General features: G+C 41.6%; 1 protein-coding gene across 1 annotated transcript; it reads right to left on the bottom strand.

Moving 5' to 3' along the window:
* Window positions 1–2,102: 2,102 nt before the first annotated feature.
* Window positions 2,103–12,652, bottom strand: LOC148190085 (uncharacterized). Its single transcript, XM_088075299.1, has 7 exons — window positions 10,835–12,652; window positions 10,282–10,378; window positions 8,261–8,460; window positions 7,435–8,228; window positions 6,736–7,273; window positions 6,118–6,214; window positions 2,103–4,298 (listed from the first exon to the last, which is right to left on the bottom strand). Exons 1-7 carry the CDS (start codon window positions 12,650–12,652, stop codon window positions 2,386–2,388), a joined length of 5,457 nt encoding a protein of 1,818 aa, XP_087931425.1. The 3' UTR covers window positions 2,103–2,385.
* Window positions 12,653–21,703: the final 9,051 nt, after the last annotated feature.

Here is a 21,703-nt window from a genome sequence, read left to right as displayed (position 1 = left end):
ATGTGGATTCATGTACATTGTCTCCTCTTAACCCTGTGAAAACTGAGCAAGTTGGCTTGATTTCTTTCCAAAACATGGTTAGAGAGCAATGTGCAACTTTGCAAGAAAGTGGCCCAAAATTTGCAGGAAATTATTTTAAAAAATAAATAAAAACAAAATCCAAGTACATTACACAGAAATAAGCAAAAACAAACCCCAAAAAAATGAAAAAGACAAAAAATAAGAAAATTACCATGATAAAATGCTAAAAAAAATAAAGTAAAATATATTTATATTCTGTAACAAACTTTAAAACATATAGTAATTAAAAACATAAATATAGTTTTCTTGATTTTTAAAAAGTTTTTTAGATAATATGTAATAATGTACAGTTAATTTTCAAGACATTTTCTTATCAACATTTATTAATAATTTGCAAATTGCCAGACATTTCATGTCAGGTAGCTCACTGCCTTTTTCACATCTTTTCAAAAGAAATCAAAAACATTTTTTTCATGTTCCAGATGTTTAAATTGATATGAAAGGCATCTGAATGCAGCACGAGAAAAATGATGTCGATCCAGGTTCTAAAGGGTTAAATAAATGAATGAATTACAAAATATCAAAAGAAAATGTCTCCTTCTCCGTGTGCGTGGAAGCTTGTGGTGTGTCTGACGTTTGACTCTGAGCCGTGTGATGAGCTCCTTTCAAACATGTTTACATCCTGACAGAAACGATGTGATGCAACGCGGCTGCTGGTTTCCCGCTCGACGGACTGCAGTCTGAAGCGGTCTGCAGCTGCTGCGTGAGCTGACTGGAACTGACTGAATGAGCCCGAGAGCGCCGACTAAACTGATTAACACCATCGTTTAGTCAGAACAAACATTAAAGGGCTGTGAGATACATCAAATGAGAAAAAACACCCAAGTCACGCCAGATTTGTCCCGTGAAGCGTGTCGGCATCAAACGGGGTTTAATTTTGGAGAAATGTGTCGGATGAGACGCGGAGGCTGTGTAGTTCTGCCAAAAGGAGCCTCCAGCAGCTCGCAGCACAACATTTGCATCAGAGTTTCATCAGGTGTTTCCAATTCGGCCCTCAAAAACGCAGACAGAAACATGTGAAACCTGACAGCAGCGAGCCCTCGGGGTGTTGCCATCACCGCTCGCTGGGAGGACCAATGGGCTGTCTTTAAAAACCTGGAGCAACATCGCTTTTCTTGTGCAGTTTTCAGACCCTCTTCACGAGTATTTAAACCTACTGACCCCAAGGTCAGATATAGGCATGGGCCGAGGCGGGCACTGTCCCCCCTAAATGCTCACCCTGCTCCACTAACCTGATACATCTTTAGCATCTTTGGCATTTTTAGCCCCGTTTAGACTTTTTTAAAGCTTTGGGGCATTTGTAGGATTTTAGGGCATTTTTAGAATTTGTGTTGTTTCAAGGATTTTAGGGCATTTCTTGAATTTTAGGACATTCAAAGGTTTTCAGCAGGTTTCTAGGATTTTTGGATTTATACGATTTTAGGATGTTTGTAGGACTTCAGGACATTCCTCGAATTTCAGGACGTTTCAAACATTTTTGGACATTTCTAGGATAGGAACAGGAGTAATCAGTAATCTCATATTTTATTCTTTAGAAAGATGTGAATAAAATATGACATATAGATATAGATATTGCTTGTGTATTCTGGAATACCATATCATTGAAACTCAAATTTTACTTTGTGAGGTATCGGTTAAACACTCAGCCTGTGTTGAATATTTACGTCTCTTACAGCAAATGATAAAGAGATAAGCAGAACAAAAAGAGTATACATTAATTATTATTATTTTATTTTTAGTTTGAGTTATTTGATGTTAATACCAATTAATTGCGGGACAAACCGGAGCACCCGGGGAAAACCCGCAACACCATAGTAGACAACACACAAACTTAGGAAGGCTCATGACGGGAATCAAACCCTCACCTTCCAGCTGTGAGGTGTTGCCTACAGAGGTGGTCATGAGAGAACTCAAGTCCTGTCTGACATTCAGGTTAACCTGCTGCTCCATCTGTCTCTCCTCCTATGATGAGGGACAGAGGACAGTGAGCGAGACGCTAACCTGGATGTGAGGCAGGAGAGGAGCTCTTTATCACATTCATTTTGAAGGAGAAAAACATTTTTTCTCCTTCAAAATGATATCCTAATCTAATTTTTTTTTAAATCAGTAATGAGATGTTGACCCTTACTGATGTCAGGCGAACCGGAGCACCCCGGAGAAAACCTGTATTACAAGTCCGCATTCATTTGCATAAAACTAGCCCTGCTTCTAGATCTGCAGATGTTAGAGAAGAACCTGCAGAATCATAAAGCAGCAGCCAGCAATGCAAGAGGAGGCAAAACGGACTAAATTACACTGAACGAGTTACCGACTGGCGAAAGTGCAACTAATTGCCGTGGAGACGAATTTCCCTAAAGTAGAAAAGAACTTGCGGATGGTGCAACACTTTTTTGGTTTTGACACCAGATAGTCTTTTACAGAGCAGGCAACAAAGCTTTCAAAGGCTGCATCCTGTAAATACATGGAGACCAGCACCATTTTTGCAGAGCCCAACTCCTTACACAAGTCCTTGAAAATGGCCTTGTGAAGGTTTCCGAAAGCTTTAGCAGTTGGATCAAAGCCTACACCCTGAACCTCAGCCCACGTTCTCTCAGTCAGAGACGTGATGATGGCTGCACAGTTTTCGCTGGTGTACTCCACTTTAGCTTTCTTCATGGTCCGTGCAAACAGCTGCTCCATGGTTACCTGGATGAACTTTTTGTTTCTTTGTTCCCTTTCTGTAATATGGTCCAAAGGTTCGACAGATGTGTCCATGCATGCTAGGTCAGTCTCTGTTGCAGGTTCCAAAGGTGCGCTGTCCTCAGTGACGATGAGCTCTGGTATCTCTGCTGGAGGTAGCGACTCAATGCCCATGATAGCGAGTGCCATCCGTTCACTGTGGTCGTCCACCTGTGTGTTGAGCCACCAGCTCATTGTTCCAAGGAAACGCCACACTTTGTCCCTTATGTCATTATACATGTCCACATGCGATGGCGGGACTTGTTCTGGGCTGACCTCAGATGCAGTCCCATATGTAAGATGACTATACAACAGGTCAGTAAATGCCCGGGTGAACATCAGGACATCATCTTCAGACATATTCTTAAATTTATCAAACACACAACGCTCCTCTTCAGCCTGTGTGTTTTTGTCATTTCCTTCGGTGAGCAGAGATTCAATACTAGTTACAAGGTTCTGTACTGACGCTCTGCTTTGAACTTTGGAGTCCCGGTGGAATTTGCTCCTAATTTGTGCCAGGAGTCGATGTAGAAGGGCTACAGCAAAGCGCTTAGCAGAGAAAGACTTAATTTTTCTGCCTATTCCTTCCACAGACTCACGCTTCTGTTCTGTGAGTGAACTCTGACCTGAAGTAGCTGCCTCCTCTGAACTCTTCATTTCAGAAATACACTCAGCGATGTCTTCTCCGACTATAATAATTTCTAGGGACCTTCTCGAGTCAAGCTCCTCATACTCAATGTCTGGCACTTCTTCTAAAAGATAGTCAATATCGTCACTTATGTGTTTGCTGAGCTGATATTGAATATCTATAACTATTTGAAAGTCAACTGATTTATCCTCGAATGAGCTCTGTGAGGAGCACCGGCTTTCCACGGTCACAACCGGAAAGCACTCCTCATTCTCTGAGTCATCTACATCGTCTATGTCTTCAATCCTCGCTTCTTTCAGGGAGTTTGTCTGACTTCTCTGCTTCTTTGGTCGAGGAGAGAAGAGGGCTTTTGCCTTGCCTGCAAAAGCCTTTACCATTTCACAGGCATGGTCCACCATCGCATTAAGTCTTCGGGGAGGAGGTATATGCCGATTTATCTCTGGCTCTGGTGTGGGTGTTTTTGAGGAGAGGTCAGATTTAATACTTTCTGCAACCTCTTTACCTATGAGAGCTGTTAAGCGCTCACCACTGTCACATTGGACTTGGCATTCAACACCCAGTCCCTCAGCAAAAACCTGTGAGAGTGTGTCACCCAGGCTTGACCTCACACTCTCCTCTGTTACAACTGCGTCCTCTGTATTAGCCTGTAAAACGGCTTTTATCAGGACTGCAGTTATATCCAAAATCAGATCTGCGATCATGACTTTGGTTACTCTATCAGGGGCACCTATTTTCAGTGATTCCCACTGTTCTGCTGTCATCCTCTTAAAATAAGAGTGGATGTAACTGCTGACAGCAGATCTGACCTCTGATATCTCCAACAGGTCTACCTCCTCAGTCGGTACTGCTCCTGGCAATGTCGCTTCCATTGTTCTAATAGCTATGATTTTGGTTGAATATTTTCAATGCCAGGTGGTTTTTAAACCTCTTGACTTTGCAAGCAGGTCAGCTAATTTACCTACTGGTCTATTAGAGTAACACAAAATTTGTTTTCCACTGTTTTTACGGTAACAGGAAACTTCTACTTCTACTTCTACTTTCAACCTTACCTGACTCGTTCCACACCGCTGACTGAAAGTTTCACAGAGCTGTGTCCTATAAATACCTTCCTCAGGCTGATGCAAGAAAGCCCTCTATGATGTAAGCTCGGAATGTCTTTATGAGGTAAGCAAGATCAGAGCACATTAAAGCTCAGAATGTCTGATGTCACAACCCAGTGGTTCTGATGCGTTCCATAAGCCCCGCCCACGGTTCTATGACGTATCTCATAAGCTCCGCCCATGGTTCTATTACGTGTTCCATAAGCCCCGCCTCCTCCAATAATGCTTTTTTTTGTTTGTTTGTTTGTTTGTTTTTTGGGGGGGGTTATGTTTTGGTTCTCCACTTCACTAATGATATGGCAATAATACAATTAATTTGTCCTACAGTACAAGGTATGGAGAACAAAAATGACCGGTGCTTCCTCTGTCACCGAGCGGATTTGAAGTTCGTGGGCAGCTTCTTGGAGACCATCTAGCACCACGTCAACTTCTATGTCCCCATCAGCTGAGAGTTGAGCTAAATCTTCGAGTAATCTCACAAAACGAAACTGAAGATAATCGGTAGGTTCGCTGTTATTGAAACTGTCCGCTAATGCTCTTAAATCAGCAGCAATAACTGCTATCCATTGCTAATAGCAAGCTAAAGGCTAACGTGAGAGCCAGCCAAATCAAGGCAGCACTAGTAGATCTGATCCAATCACATCGACTGACGTAGGCCTGCCCACCTAATTAGCATATTTACATTTCTGTGTGACACTGACACAGAAATAAATAAATGTAGAAATAAATAAATAAATAAATATGGAAATAAATAAGTAAACGTGGAAATACATAAATAAATAAATGTAGAAATAAAAGAATAAATAAATATATGTAGAAATAAATAAATGTAAAAATACAGAAATAGCCTTTTTTATTACCAAAATGCCCTTGGTTTTTCCATTTATTCGTGTATTTAATTATTTATTTATACATTTACACATTTGCTCCACTAACCTGATACATCTTTAGCATCTTTGGCATTTTTAGCCCGTTTAGACTTTTTTAAAGCTTTGGGGCATTTGTAGGATTTTAGGGCATTTTTAGAATTTGTGTTGTTTCAAGGATTTTAGGGCATTTCTTGAATTTTAGGACATTCAAAGGTTTTCAGCAGGTTTCTAGGATTTTTGGACATTTATACGATTTTAGGATGTTTGTAGGACTTCAGGACATTCCTCGAATTTCAGGACGTTTCAAACATTTTTGGACATTTCTAGGATAAGAACAGGAGTAATCAGTAGTCTCATATTTTATTCTTTAGAAAGATGTGAATAAAATATGACATATAGATATAGATATTGCTTGTGTATTCTGGAATACCATATCATTGAAACTCAAATTTCACTTTGTGAGGTATCGGTTAAACACTCAGCCTGTGTTGAATATTTACGTCTCTTACAGCAAATGATAAAGAGATAAGCAGAACAAAAAGAGTATACATTAATTATTATTATTTTATTTTTAGTTTGAGTTATTTGATGTTAATACCAATTAATTGCGGGACAAACTGGAGCACCTGGGAAAACCCGCAACACCATAGTAGACAACACACAAACTTAGGAAGGCTCATGACGGGAATCAAACCCTCACCTTCCAGCTGTGAGGTGTTGCCTACAGAGGTGGTCATGAGAGAACTCAAGTCCTGTCTGACATCCAGGTTAACCTGCTGCTCCATCTGTCTCTCCTCCTATGATGAGGGACAGAGGACAGTGAGCGAGACGCTAACCTGGATGTGAGGCAGGAGAGGAGCTCTTTATCACATTCATTTTGAAGGAGAAAAACATTTTTTCTCCTTCAAAATGATATCCTAATCTAATTTTTTTTTAAATCAGTAATGAGCTGTTGACCCTTACTGATGTCAGGCGAACCGGAGCACCCCGGAGAAAACCTGTATTACAAGTCCGCATTCATTTGCATAAAACTAGCCCTGCTTCTAGATCTGCAGATGTTAGAGAAGAACCTGCAGAATCATAAAGCAGCAGCCAGCAATGCAAGAGGAGGCAAAACGGACTAAATTACACTGAACGAGTTACCGACTGGCGAAAGTGCAACTAATTGCCGTGGAGACGAATTTCCCTAAAGTAGAAAAGAACTTGCGGATGGTGCAACACTTTTTTGGTTTTGACACCAGATAGTCTTTTACAGAGCAGGCAACAAAGCTTTCAAAGGCTGCATCCTGTAAATACATGGAGACCAGCACCATTTTGCAGAGCCCAACTCCTTACACAAGTCCTTGAAAATGGCCTTGTGAAGGTTTCCGAAAGCTTTAGCAGTTGGATCAAAGCCTACACCCTGAACCTCAGCCCACGTTCTCTCAGTCAGAGACGTGATGATGGCTGCACAGTTTTCGCTGGTGTACTCCACTTTAGCTTTCTTCATGGTCCGTGCAAACAGCTGCTCCATGGTTACCTGGATGAACTTTTTGTTTCTTTGTTCCCTTTCTGTAATATGGTCCAAAGGTTCGACAGATGTGTCCATGCATGCTAGGTCAGTCTCTGTTGCAGGTTCCAAAGGTGCGCTGTCCTCAGTGACGATGAGCTCTGGTATCTCTGCTGGAGGTAGCGACTCAATGCCCATGATAGCGAGTGCCATCCGTTCACTGTGGTCGTCCACCTGTGTGTTGAGCCACCAGCTCATTGTTCCAAGGAAACGCCACACTTTGTCCCTTATGTCATTATACATGTCCACATGCGATGGCGGGACTTGTTCTGGGCTGACCTCAGATGCAGTCCCATATGTAAGATGACTATACAACAGGTCAGTAAATGCCGGGTGAACATCAGGACATCATCTTCAGACATATTCTTAAATTTATCAAACACACAACGCTCCTCTTCAGCCTGTGTGTTTTTGTCATTTCCTTCGGTGAGCAGAGATTCAATACTAGTTACAAGGTTCTGTACTGACGCTCTGCTTTGAACTTTGGAGTCCCGGTGGAATTTGCTCCTAATTTGTGCCAGGAGTCGATGTAGAAGGGCTACAGCAAAGCGCTTAGCAGAGAAAGACTTAATTTTTCTGCCTATTCCTTCCACAGACTCACGCTTCTGTTCTGTGAGTGAACTCTGACCTGAAGTAGCTGCCTCCTCTGAACTCTTCATTTCAGAAATACACTCAGCGATGTCTTCTCCGACTATAATAATTTCTAGGGACCTTCTCGAGTCAAGCTCCTCATACTCAATGTCTGGCACTTCTTCTAAAAGATAGTCAATATCGTCACTTATGTGTTTGCTGAGCTGATATTGAATATCTATAACTATTTGAAAGTCAACTGATTTATCCTCGAATGAGCTCTGTGAGGAGCACCGGCTTTCCACGGTCACAACCGGAAAGCACTCCTCATTCTCTGAGTCATCTACATCGTCTATGTCTTCAATCCTCGCTTCTTTCAGGGAGTTTGTCTGACTTCTCTGCTTCTTTGGTCGAGGAGAGAAGAGGGCTTTTGCCTTGCCTGCAAAAGCCTTTACCATTTCACAGGCATGGTCCACCATCGCATTAAGTCTTCGGGGAGGAGGTATATGCCGATTTATCTCTGGCTCTGGTGTGGGTGTTTTTGAGGAGAGGTCAGATTTAATACTTTCTGCAACCTCTTTACCTATGAGAGCTGTTAAGCGCTCACCACTGTCACATTGGACTTGGCATTCAACACCCAGTCCCTCAGCAAAAACCTGTGAGAGTGTGTCACCCAGGCTTGACCTCACACTCTCCTCTGTTACAACTCGTCCTCTGTATTAGCCTGTAAAACGGTTTTTATCAGGACTGCAGTTATATCCAAAATCAGATCTGCGATCATGACTTTGGTTACTCTATCAGGGGCACCTATTTTCAGTGATTCCCACTGTTCTGCTGTCATCCTCTTAAAGTAAGAGTGGATGTAACTGCTGACAGCAGATCTGACCTCTGATATCTCCAACAGGTCTACCTCCTCAGTCGGTACTGCTCCTGGCAATGTCGCTTCCATTGTTCTAATAGCTATGATTTTGGTTGAATATTTTCAATGCCAGGTGGTTTTAAACCTCTTGACTTTGCAAGCAGGTCAGCTAATTTACCTACTGGTCTATTAGAGTAACACAAAATTTGTTTTCCACTGTTTTTACGGTAACAGGAAACTTCTACTTCTACTTTCAACCTTACCTGACTCGTTCCACACCGCTGACTGAAAGTTTCACAGAGCTGTGTCCTATAAATACCTTCCTCAGGCTGATGCAAGAAAGCCCTCTATGATGTAAGCTCGGAATGTCTTTATGAGGTAAGCAAGATCAGAGCACATTAAAGCTCAGAATGTCTGATGTCACAACCCAGTGGTTCTGATGCGTTCCATAAGCCCCGCCCACGGTTCTATGACGTATCTCATAAGCTCCGCCCATGGTTCTATTACGTGTTCCATAAGCCCCGCCTCCTCCAATAATGCTTTTTTTTGTTTGTTTGTTTGTTTGTTTTTTGGGGGGGGGTTATGTTTTGGTTCTCCACTTCACTAATGATATGGCAATAATACAATTAATTTGTCCTACAGTACAAGGTATGGAGAACAAAAATGACCGGTGCTTCCTCTGTCACCGAGCGGATTTGAAGTTCGTGGGCAGCTTCTTGGAGACCATCTAGCACCACGTCAACTTCTATGTCCCCATCAGCTGAGAGTTGAGCTAAATCTTCGAGTAATCTCACAAAACGAAACTGAAGATAATCGGTAGGTTCGCTGTTATTGAAACTGTCCGCTAATGCTCTTAAATCAGCAGCAATAACTGCTATCCATTGCTAATAGCAAGCTAAAGGCTAACGTGAGAGCCAGCCAAATCAAGGCAGCACTAGTAGATCTGATCCAATCACATCGACTGACGTAGGCCTGCCCACCTAATTAGCATATTTACATTTCTGTGTGACACTGACACAGAAATAAATAAATGTAGAAATAAATAAATAAATAAATATGGAAATAAATAAGTAAACGTGGAAATACATAAATAAATAAATGTAGAAATAAAAGAATAAATAAATATATGTAGAAATAAATAAATGTAAAAATACAGAAATAGCCTTTTTTATTACCAAAATGCCCTTGGTTTTTCCATTTATTCGTGTATTTAATTATTTATTTATACATTTACACATTTGCTCCACTAACCTGATACATCTTTAGCATCTTTGGCATTTTTAGCCCCGTTTAGACTTTTTTAAAGCTTTGGGGCATTTGTAGGATTTTAGGGCATTTTTAGAATTTGTGTTGTTTCAAGGATTTTAGGGCATTTCTTGAATTTTAGGACATTCAAAGGTTTTCAGCAGGTTTCTAGGATTTTTGGACATTTATACGATTTTAGGATGTTTGTAGGACTTCAGGACATTCCTCGAATTTCAGGACGTTTCAAACATTTTTGGACATTTCTAGGATAGGAACAGGAGTAATCAGTAATCTCATATTTTATTCTTTAGAAAGATGTGAATAAAATATGACATATAGATATAGATATTGCTTGTGTATTCTGGAATACCATATCATTGAAACTCAAATTTTACTTTGTGGGGTATCGGTTAAACACTCAGCCTGTGTTGAATATTTACGTCTCTTACAGCAAATGATAAAGAGACAAGCAGAACAAAAAGAGTATACATTAATTATTATTATTTTATTTTTAGTTTGAGTTATTTGATGTTAATACCAATTAATTGCGGGACAAACCGGAGCACCCGGGGAAAACCCGCAACACCATAGTAGACAACACACAAACTTAGGAAGGCTCATGACGGGAATCAAACCCTCACCTTCCAGCTGTGAGGTGTTGCCTACAGAGGTGGTCATGAGAGAACTCAAGTCCTGTCTGACATCCAGGTTAACCTGCTGCTCCATCTGTCTCTCCTCCTATGATGAGGGACAGAGGACAGTGAGCGAGACGCTAACCTGGATGTGAGGCAGGAGAGGAGCTCTTTATCACATTCATTTTGAAGGAGAAAAACATTTTTTCTCCTTCAAAATGATATCCTAATCTAATTTTTTTTTAAATCAGTAATGAGATGTTGACCCTTACTGATGTCAGGCGAACCGGAGCACCCCGGAGAAAACCTGTATTACAAGTCCGCATTCATTTGCATAAAACTAGCCCTGCTTCTAGATCTGCAGATGTTAGAGAAGAACCTGCAGAATCATAAAGCAGCAGCCAGCAATGCAAGAGGAGGCAAAACGGACTAAATTACACTGAACGAGTTACCGACTGGCGAAAGTGCAACTAATTGCCGTGGAGACGAATTTCCCTAAAGTAGAAAAGAACTTGCGGATGGTGCAACACTTTTTTGGTTTTGACACCAGATAGTCTTTTACAGAGCAGGCAACAAAGCTTTCAAAGGCTGCATCCTGTAAATACATGGAGACCAGCACCATTTTTGCAGAGCCCAACTCCTTACACAAGTCCTTGAAAATGGCCTTGTGAAGGTTTCCGAAAGCTTTAGCAGTTGGATCAAAGCCTACACCCTGAACCTCAGCCCACGTTCTCTCAGTCAGAGACGTGATGATGGCTGCACAGTTTTCGCTGGTGTACTCCACTTTAGCTTTCTTCATGGTCCGTGCAAACAGCTGCTCCATGGTTACCTGGATGAACTTTTTGTTTCTTTGTTCCCTTTCTGTAACATGGTCCAAAGGTTCGACAGATGTGTCCATGCATGCTAGGTCAGTCTCTGTTGCAGGTTCCAAAGGTGCGCTGTCCTCAGTGACGATGAGCTCTGGTATCTCTGCTGGAGGTAGCGACTCAATGCCCATGATAGCGAGTGCCATCCGTTCACTGTGGTCGTCCACCTGTGTGTTGAGCCACCAGCTCATTGTTCCAAGGAAACGCCACACTTTGTCCCTTATGTCATTATACATGTCCACATGCGATGGCGGGACTTGTTCTGGGCTGACCTCAGATGCAGTCCCATATGTAAGATGACTATACAACAGGTCAGTAAATGCCCGGGTGAACATCAGGACATCATCTTCAGACATATTCTTAAATTTATCAAACACACAACACTCCTCTTCAGCCTGTGTGTTTTTGTCATTTCCTTCGGTGAGCAGAGATTCAATACTAGTTACAAGGTTCTGTACTGACGCTCTGCTTTGAACTTTGGAGTCCCGGTGGAATTTGCTCCTAATTTGTGCCAGGAGTCGATGTAGAAGGGCTACAGCAAAGCGCTTAGCAGAGAAAGACTTAATTTTTCTGCCTATTCCTTCCACAGACTCACGCTTCTGTTCTGTGAGTGAACTCTGACCTGAAGTAGCTGCCTCCTCTGAACTCTTCATTTCAGAAATACACTCAGCGATGTCTTCTCCGACTATAATAATTTCTAGGGACCTTCTCGAGTCAAGCTCCTCATACTCAATGTCTGGCACTTCTTCTAAAAGATAGTCAATATCGTCACTTATGTGTTTGCTGAGCTGATATTGAATATCTATAACTATTTGAAAGTCAACTGATTTATCCTCGAATGAGCTCTGTGAGGAGCACCGGCTTTCCACGGTCACAACCGGAAAGCACTCCTCATTCTCTGAGTCATCTACATCGTCTATGTCTTCAATCCTCGCTTCTTTCAGGGAGTTTGTCTGACTTCTCTGCTTCTTTGGTCGAGGAGAGAAGAGGGCTTTTGCCTTGCCTGCAAAAGCCTTTACCATTTCACAGGCATGGTCCACCATCGCATTAAGTCTTCGGGGAGGAGGTATATGCCGATTTATCTCTGGCTCTGGTGTGGGTGTTTTTGAGGAGAGGTCAGATTTAATACTTTCTGCAACCTCTTTACCTATGAGAGCTGTTAAGCGCTCACCACTGTCACATTGGACTTGGCATTCAACACCCAGTCCCTCAGCAAAAACCTGTGAGAGTGTGTCACCCAGGCTTGACCTCACACTCTCCTCTGTTACAACTGCGTCCTCTGTATTAGCCTGTAAAACGGCTTTTATCAGGACTGCAGTTATATCCAAAATCAGATCTGCGATCATGACTTTGGTTACTCTATCAGGGGCACCTATTTTCAGTGATTCCCACTGTTCTGCTGTCATCCTCTTAAAATAAGAGTGGATGTAACTGCTGACAGCAGATCTGACCTCTGATATCTCCAACAGGTCTACCTCCTCAGTCGGTACTGCTCCTGGCAATGTCGCTTCCATTGTTCTAATAGCTATGATTTTGGTTGAATATTTTCAATGCCAGGTGGTTTTTAAACCTCTTGACTTTGCAAGCAGGTCAGCTAATTTACCTACTGGTCTATTAGAGTAACACAAAATTTGTTTTCCACTGTTTTTACGGTAACAGGAAACTTCTACTTCTACTTTCAACCTTACCTGACTCGTTCCACACCGCTGACTGAAAGTTTCACAGAGCTGTGTCCTATAAATACCTTCCTCAGGCTGATGCAAGAAAGCCCTCTATGATGTAAGCTCGGAATGTCTTTATGAGGTAAGCAAGATCAGAGCACATTAAAGCTCAGAATGTCTGATGTCACAACCCAGTGGTTCTGATGCGTTCCATAAGCCCCGCCCACGGTTCTATGACGTATCTCATAAGCTCCGCCCATGGTTCTATTACGTGTTCCATAAGCCCCGCCTCCTCCAATAATGCTTTTTTTTGTTTGTTTGTTTGTTTGTTTTTTGGGGGGGGTTATGTTTTGGTTCTCCACTTCACTAATGATATGGCAATAATACATAATAATACAAGATAATCGGTAGGTTCGCTGTTATTGAAACTGTCCGCTAATGCTCTTAAATCAGCAGCAATAACTGCTATCCATTGCTAATAGCAAGCTAAAGGCTAACGTGAGAGCCAGCCAAATCAAGGCAGCACTAGTAGATCTGATCCAATCACATCGACTGACGTAGGCCTGCCCACCTAATTAGCATATTTACATTTCTGTGTGACACTGACACAGAAATAAATAAATGTAGAAATAAATAAATAAATAAATATGGAAATAAATAAGTAAACGTGGAAATACATAAATAAATAAATGTAGAAATAAAAGAATAAATAAATATATGTAGAAATAAATAAATGTAAAAATACAGAAATAGCCTTTTTTATTACCAAAATGCCCTTGGTTTTTCCATTTATTCGTGTATTTAATTATTTATTTATACATTTATTTATTTATACTTATGTCATTTTTTGTTCTCCATACAAGGAGCATTGGAAAAAAGAAATGCAATCTTATAAACTAATTTAAAAAAACAAGCAGAAATAAAATGGCAGAGTAGTAAATAATATACATTACAAGTAGGGGGAAAGGGTTAAAAATGCACCACTTAAAACTATCTATCTTAACTATCTTAAAAGTTTGTTAATAAATACTCTGCTGACAGAATCATGAAATGCATTAAATTCTACATAAAAGTTTGTTTGAAATCAATAATGATTTAAATTTTTTTTTAAAGAATACAGACGTGAAGCCTGCAGCAGCTGCAGCGGTTGGACTGAAGCACAGACGTGTTACATGTCGTTGTGTCAGTTTGTCGACCTGCTTCGTCACGCTGCAGCTCGCTCTGCTCTCTCGGCTGAACTGACGACCGTTTTACTACCGGAAGTGAGACAGGAAGTGAGACAGGAGTTGGTTTGTGTCGGTTTTTTTTTCTTTGACCGCAGCGTGACAGAAGCCGAGTTCGCCGCAGCCAAGGAGGAAGTGTCCGTTGGGTTTGTTTTCATCATCTTGTGTCCTCTGACGTCCCTCAGAGCCGAGCAGCTCTTCATTTGCTTCTTCTTCTTTATTTTTGGAAGTTTTATTACAGCTTGTGGTGCTTCTGTTACTTCCTGTTTACACTTTCTTTACGCAGTAAAAAGTTTTAGTTCATTAATTTAAATCCCAGTTTAACCCTTTAAAACCTGGAGCAACATCATTTTTCTTGCACCGCTTTGAGATGCCTTTTACAAATATTTAACCCTTTGAACTGTGAACACATGTGATGTGATTTCTCTCATAAACATTCTAAAAAAGGCAATTAGCAACTTGGTAAGAAATGTTCAGATTGCAAGAAGTAGATTCAGAGATTTAAAAAGAAAAGAAGCTGGGGAAAATGTGTAGGGAAAAGAGTAAAATGTTGGGGGGAAAAAACAAAATTTATAGCTATCATTATTACACCATGTTTAAAATTATGCTACAGAATTATTGTTCTTTTTAAAACTGCTTTTTCCAAGTCAGGTATTTTATTTTAGCTCATTTCATTTCATTTTGACTAATTTTCCGGTAATTTTCTTGATCATCTTTTCCTGGCTGCATGGTTCGTTGCTTCGCCGCCTGACTCATTGACAGATTGATTAATTGGTGGATTGATTTGGGCGGCGGTGTCAGCGTGCTGGGACGTCGCGGTGTTGTTGTGGAACATGAACGGGAGCGTGCTCCGCTTGCAGTCTGACAACATGAAGCTAATGAGGCGTAAGATTTACACGGCCGCCTCCTCTCTGCTGAGGCAGCAGCCTAACGGGCTCGCACTGACCTCTGTGACCCCTCACACACACACACACACACACACACGTTAAATGACTACATATTTACATCATGTTTAGTGTCATGTGACGGCGGGTCAGCAGGTCAGACTCCACCTGTTGAGCTCTCAGACGCAGCACGTGTGCAGTTTATGATGGCTGTGTTCATTTCAATCAGAAAACACGAAGAAAACACAACCCTTAACCTGGTACTCTGTGGTTATTTAACTCCTTACAGACTGTTCAGCACATTTCACACAATTTTCATTCTTTTTTTTTTTTGATAAATTTCACTCCACACATAATTAAAAAATATGATGCAGTAATATGATCTACCCTCATTGAGTTTATTAATTTTTTTAACCAACATTGGTTCTGATCATAAATATCAATTATTCATTATTTTTCAGAAATTTAAACCTTTAAATGTGAGGTTGCACAGAGCGTGCACGAGTGTGTGTGATATTAAAGTGGGCCCTAAATAGTTTTTACCTACTAAAGTGTGTGCAGAGAAAACCAGCTGCAAGAAAAGATTACAACACACTCGGTTGCAGAAATGCTGCTGCAGACATACTGCATCTGTGTCTCGTGTCTTTCAGTCTTCGGGGAGGAAGACTAACAGTTAAGCGTGTTGCTGCAGAGGAGTGTTACACGGGTCGCAGTTTGGGAAACTAACAAAACTGCATGCACAAAAACGTGAAAGCAAAATTTGTTTTCTAAAAGGTGGCGTTGGAGTAAAACGCCCCATTGATTCTATCAAAATGATTGACAAACCAAAGAATTGGTCCCAAAATGAAAGTAAAGTTGGAGTTACTGGAAACAAATGCATTTCCTAAAGAAGAATCACACTTCAAACACACACAGATTCCCACTCAACACAAAACACACAGAAAGCCAACTGAAGGTGTCGGCTCTCTGGAGACACAAAACCAACCGAGCAGGTAAACCTCCCAAAAAGCCTCCCAGCAGGCTGATCACCTGCAGCTGAGGAGAAGATCACAGCTGCTCCCAATTGATCCTAATCAGCAAGGAGACCTGAGGCCGGACTCTGGATCTCTGACCAGAGCAGAAGAAATGAGTGCACTTTGTGGAGATTATTGCAAATCCTGGTGACTTGGGAAAATGATAACAGCACCAATATTGTGCAGAACCTATAAGTCATTATGTGCCGTTAAAATATGCAAAACTATGACATGTAAAGTTTTGTTTCCCAGTACTGAAAGAGAGCATTCATTCATTTCCCTAAAATGACCATTTTACTCAGAGGGTTTCCATTAACCCTCAAAGCACACGTATTGAAATTGCAAAATTAAACAATGGAAACATGAACATTTATTATTATTTTATGCTCTTCTTATAAGAAGCAATAACAAACATGTTTTTTTTAACGTAGACATAGAGTTTAATATGGTTTTAATGTTACCTGCTGTCCATGTAGAGTGGCTTAGATTAACATACAAATATATAAAAATATAATATATGAAAAATAAAATAACATACAAAACAGTCTATAACCTGGAAACAGCTTTTAACATCCTGTTTAAACTATCTTCCATGTTGTTCCCATTTTTACATTTCACATCAACACTACAAAGTCGGAAAAACAACATCCCAACTACGACCTTGAACGCACCACATCACATGAACGCAGCATAATAACGGACAGCGGTTCTGTCGGCTGCGTTCTCAGCTGACCACGACCAGCAGCGTTTCATGCTTTTAAGCCAAAAGCGGTGCTATTTGTCGACGTTGGAATGAGGCTGTTGTGACATAACCCTGTTTTAACACGTCGGCGGTAACACGGGGGCTTAGCTTTCTGCTTTGTTGTTCATATTTTATGTTTCTTTTTTACAAAATGCTTTTAATAAGACTAATGAGTTTGACTAAAGTAACACTTCAAATGATTTTTTTTTTATGTAGAGTATGACTTACATAGCAGGCCAAGCCACTGGTGTTAACTAGTGTTGTGATCAAGACCATAATCAAGACCATACTAACCAAGACTGAGTCAAGACCAAGACTATATCTATCTAGCTATTTATATTTATGTATATTTATATATTTTTCCTCCTATTTCTAAAAGGGTGTCTGCCATTATCAGTGACAAAAAAGCAAACTACAAATAAATTATGTGACTGGCTCTATTTGAAGAAGGAAAATTTACATCCAATCCCTGAAATTATGTTAACAAATAAATCTGTTGTGGTCTCGACTAAAAAATCTCATGTCCGCGTTCGAGACAAGACCGAGTCAAAATGCATTTGATTCCGAGACGAGACCGAAACTCTCTCAAAGTGACAACACGACATCACAGTAACGGCCTCCCGGAGCGTAACCAGCCGAAGCAGAAGGTCGCTGGCAGAGCGGCGCCATGTGACAAGTTGAGGTGAGAACGTTTTCTAACGTGTCGACTGGAAATTAAACAGATGAACTTCTCCGTGGAAGTATCACCTATAAGCTGACCGTGCTGTTCAAAATTTCACTTTTGTGTGTCTGAAAAATCACCAGTAGATCTGAAACGGCATCAAAGAGTCTGTTTGTGTTTCATCACATTTTTGTAGCCGTCTGTCACATTAAAAAGAGAGCTGGGTTTTTTTTTTTAACTTTTATTTTATTCTAGATGCAAGAACTTGAGTGGATGAGTAATCTCACAACATGAGAGGAGGAGAGAGGAAAAGATAGAAGCAGGGAGGGAGAGTCAGACATGATGGAGGTCTGGGCAGGAAGATAAAGGGGCAAGCCTTCACACGCTTCCTCTGCCCGGCCGCCCCCCCCGACAACTTTCATCCAACCCTCGCCAAAGACAATTTTTCAAAGCGCCCAAAAAGTAGGCCACAAAGTTTGGAGAGAAACAGAGAGAAAAAAAGGAGAGAGAGAGAAAATGACTCAAACAGACTGATGCTCGGCTTCACCCCGCATGAGGTGAAGCAGAGGAGACTTTTTATCGCTCATCTTCACACTTAACCAGATCACAGAAGCCTCGATTTTGCCTTCAATCTCGTCAACAAATCCTGTCAAACAACGCAGCAAAAACCCGTCCACGGATCACGAGATGACCCCGGGCACAGAAGTATGAAAAAAAAAAACATTTTACATTTGAGAAAGTCAAGCCAAGTCAAGTCAATTTCACTTATGAAGCCCATTATCGCACATCACAATTTGCCTCAGAGAGCTTTACAGCGTACGACATCCCTCTGTCCTTAGACCCTCACATCGACTAAGGAAGGATCCCTCTTCCAGGACGGACACACGTGCAATCGATGTCATAAAAAACAATTAAATTGCAGTAGATGACCAAATGAGATATAGAAAACAGAAAGAGAGAAAAAGTGAGGGAGGAAGAAAGAGGGAGAGAGATGCACAGCTATAATGGTAACAGTAAAATAACATAAAACAATAGTACTAAAATAAAAATAATATAATATAATAATAATAATAAAATAATAAATGAAATTTATAATTTATAATAGCATGTTATGTTACATGGAAATATTGTAAGTGGCTATAACAGTCCCATGTGTATATAATATTGGAGGCATTACTAATAATAATGGCCGTGGAGGTTGGCGTCGAGCAGGATCACGGTGTCAGTGCATCCAAGGCTTACGACACAGGCGCAGCCACAGACAGGATCACAGCAACAGCACAACCAAGACCACAATCCATGCTCAGCTGGAGGTAGGAACACAGCATTAGTGCAACCATAACACAAGCACAGTCAAAGGCAGGATCACAGCATCAGCTCAGCCGTCACCATGATCCAGGCACAGCCACAGACAGGATCACAGCAACAGCACAACCATGACCACCATCCACTGACAAGAATTATCACACAAAGTGCAAGAAATGAGTTCAAATGGTGTCTCTTTTTGGTTGTTTTGCATGTTTTGTGGTATTTTGAGTCTCTGTGGTTGTTTTGCACCTCTGGTCATGTTGCATTTCTTTATTGTTGTTTTACATTTCTTTGGGCTATGATATTTTGGTCTCTTTGTAGATATTTTGTATCTCTTTGTAATTGTTACGAGATTTTTTTAAATTAATGTGTCCCTTTGTGGTCTTTTTGTCTTTCTTTGTGATCATTTTAAGTGTCTTTTATGGTTGTTTTGCATCTCTATTGGGCAAACTTTCTGTCTCTTTGTGGTCCTTTAGTTGTTTTGCATCAAATGTGATCATTTGAGTCTCGGTGTAGTTGTTTTGCACCTCTGGACGTGTTGTCTTTTTTGTCATTTTGCATCTCTTTGGACCTACTTTGCATCTCTTTGAAGTCATTTTGTGACTGTGGATTAATTTGAATCTCTTTGAATAGTTTCTCATCTGTCTGTGGTTGTTTTTGTGGCTCTTTATGGCCCCTTAACCACTCAGGTCCCTGTCTATGAGCCTGTCCACCAATCCATCCATAGCCTTGATGCTGCAACAACAAAAACCAAAGTGTTTCTGAAATCGAGCGTCTGTCGACAGCGTGTGGCGAGGACTGAGGGATGTGAGGAGAGGGGGACGAATGGCAAGGGAAGATGGCGGATGAGATTAAAGAGGGTGTTGTTCTGAGGGAGGCGGGGCCGCTGGCAAACCGACTCTCTTATCTAACCAACCAGGAACACAGAGATTTGGCAGGACTGGATGTCTGCGATCGAGTGAGGAGATTAAAAAAAAAGAGGAGTGAGCCAGATCGAGCCAGGACAAGAAAAATGGAGAGGAAGCAAGGAAACAAAGAAGGAAGGAATTAGGAAAAGTGATGGAGGCAAAGATAATAAAGGGAGTAAAGGCAGAAAAAAAGAAAGGGTGTCAGAGAAGAGAGAGAGGGTGCAGGAAAACAGCCTAATATTATACAAGAGGAAGCTTTTGGATCATGTGTTTCTATTGCAGGACAGGCGCTGACCTTTGACCCCAGGATTATCAGATCACCCTGAGGCGAGAAAGACATCTAGTGTCATAATATGAGCCCTCACATGATCCTCTTCATGTCTGTGGACTTCCCAGAGAGCCTCAGGGTATGTGTGTGTGTGTATGTGTGTGTGTGTGTGTGTGTGTGTGTGTGAGCTCATTTTGTCACCATGTTTATTTATGGCTCAACACTCAGACAGCTGTTAAGACGCCTGCAGGGTGATTGTCACACTTCTGCTTTAGTTGAGAAGGATTGTATTGAATATATGCACTGTGTGTGTGTGTGTGTGTTTTTGTGTGTGTGTGTGTGTGTGTGTGTGTGTGCACCCGGTCATGTTTCACCCAAGCAGAAAGCATCCGAGTGTGTTTGTGTACATGAATGTGTTTATGTTTCCATGTGTGGGCTGACAGGTTAAATCGTGTGTGTGTGTGTGTGTCTGTGTGTGTGTGTGTGTGTCTGTGTGTGTCAGGAGGTAAAGTAAAGGTCGTCACCAGGCGTTGTGCGAGATGTTTGCATGTAAACACAGGGCCGTTGCTGGGGGTCTGAGTGGCTATTTTGAGATGAACAACCACCAAAGCTCTCCACCCTGCACCCACTCGCCCTGCGAAAGCATCCCAACAACGTGCACTCGTATCCAGGCTTTCACCAGCTGGTCGACCCCCTGAACAGCGAGCGATGGAGCTGACGCAGACCTGACCGTCCTGCAATTTCTATTTTATCTTTCAAGTCATTCCGACCTAAAAACTGATTTTTAAAAAAATGTATTTATCTTGTGTATTTTAGTAAAAAGTTAATATGATTGTGAATTCGTCCTTTTCTTAGATAATTTTGTGAATCCTCCCCTCTTTTTTTAACCTAAATTTTATGTCATTTTCTTGTCACATCTACTAATTTCTTGCATTTTATGGGTCATGACTTACCAAGTTGGTCATTGCCTGGTTTTGAAAAAAAAAAAAATCAAATCAATTTGCTGAGGTGTCAAAGGGTCAAGTAGCTTTTGAAACATGTCTGAACACAACAAACACACTAAAAAAGTCAATCCAGGCGTCAGAGGGTTAATAATTATTGTTCTCTGCGTCCTGGACCAGATTTTGTAGAGAAATCCCAGAAAACACCAAAAAAATGTATTTGTCTTCTTCAGCCATAATTCACTGATATCTCAGACTGGACTCTCCAGTATCAGCAGAAACGGATCAGACCAAAAACCTGCTGTGATTTGGGATTTTTCTCCGTTCACGTGTCGCCCTGTCGGCAGCAGAGACGGCGAGATAATCTGTTGGCCTCCTCCTGTTCTAAAATGTTGTTATAAAAATAAAAGTGGCGCCTTCTCTGCGCGTTTCATGCCCTGTCACCTCCTCCCTTCGCCGTCTTCACGCCTTCGCTGACCGGCTTTAATTAGAATAATGGCAGCTCCGTTCGCTGACTCTCGGGGATAACATCAACTCTGACAGCAACGGTCAATTCTCATTTAGGAGATTACACGCCGTTACTCCGGCTCTGAGTCGCCGTCAGCTCGGCCTGAACGTCACCGCCGCCGGGCTCTGGACTCGGGGCTAATCAGAGGGACGCAGCGAACGCAGGTGTCGCTTATCAAACACTGAAATCTCTGCAGATCAATGACGGCGGCACGGTGACGGGCTGCGGGGCGGCCGGATGATCTGGAGTCAGTGAACATTTGAAGGAGCAAAAACTGAAGAGGAGCACAAGCGTGGAGCTTCGATCAATCAGAGGGTCACATATCATCGACCACACGCCCTCCTGTCAGCAGCCATCAGCCTGAGGAGCGAAAACACACGACACGTTGTCAGACGTGCTGGCAGCATTTCTGCAAACACTCAGACCTCAGCACAGACCCGGTACAGAC

Source organism: Plectropomus leopardus, chromosome 3, assembly GCF_026936395.1.
Source record: "Plectropomus leopardus strain MGB_pleo_1.0 chromosome 3, ASM2693639v1, whole genome shotgun sequence".
NCBI classification, from domain to species: Eukaryota; Metazoa; Chordata; class Actinopteri; order Perciformes; family Serranidae; genus Plectropomus; species Plectropomus leopardus.
The sequence above is the reverse complement of the archived record's forward strand: the minus strand, read 5'-3'. Positions and strand labels throughout refer to the sequence as shown.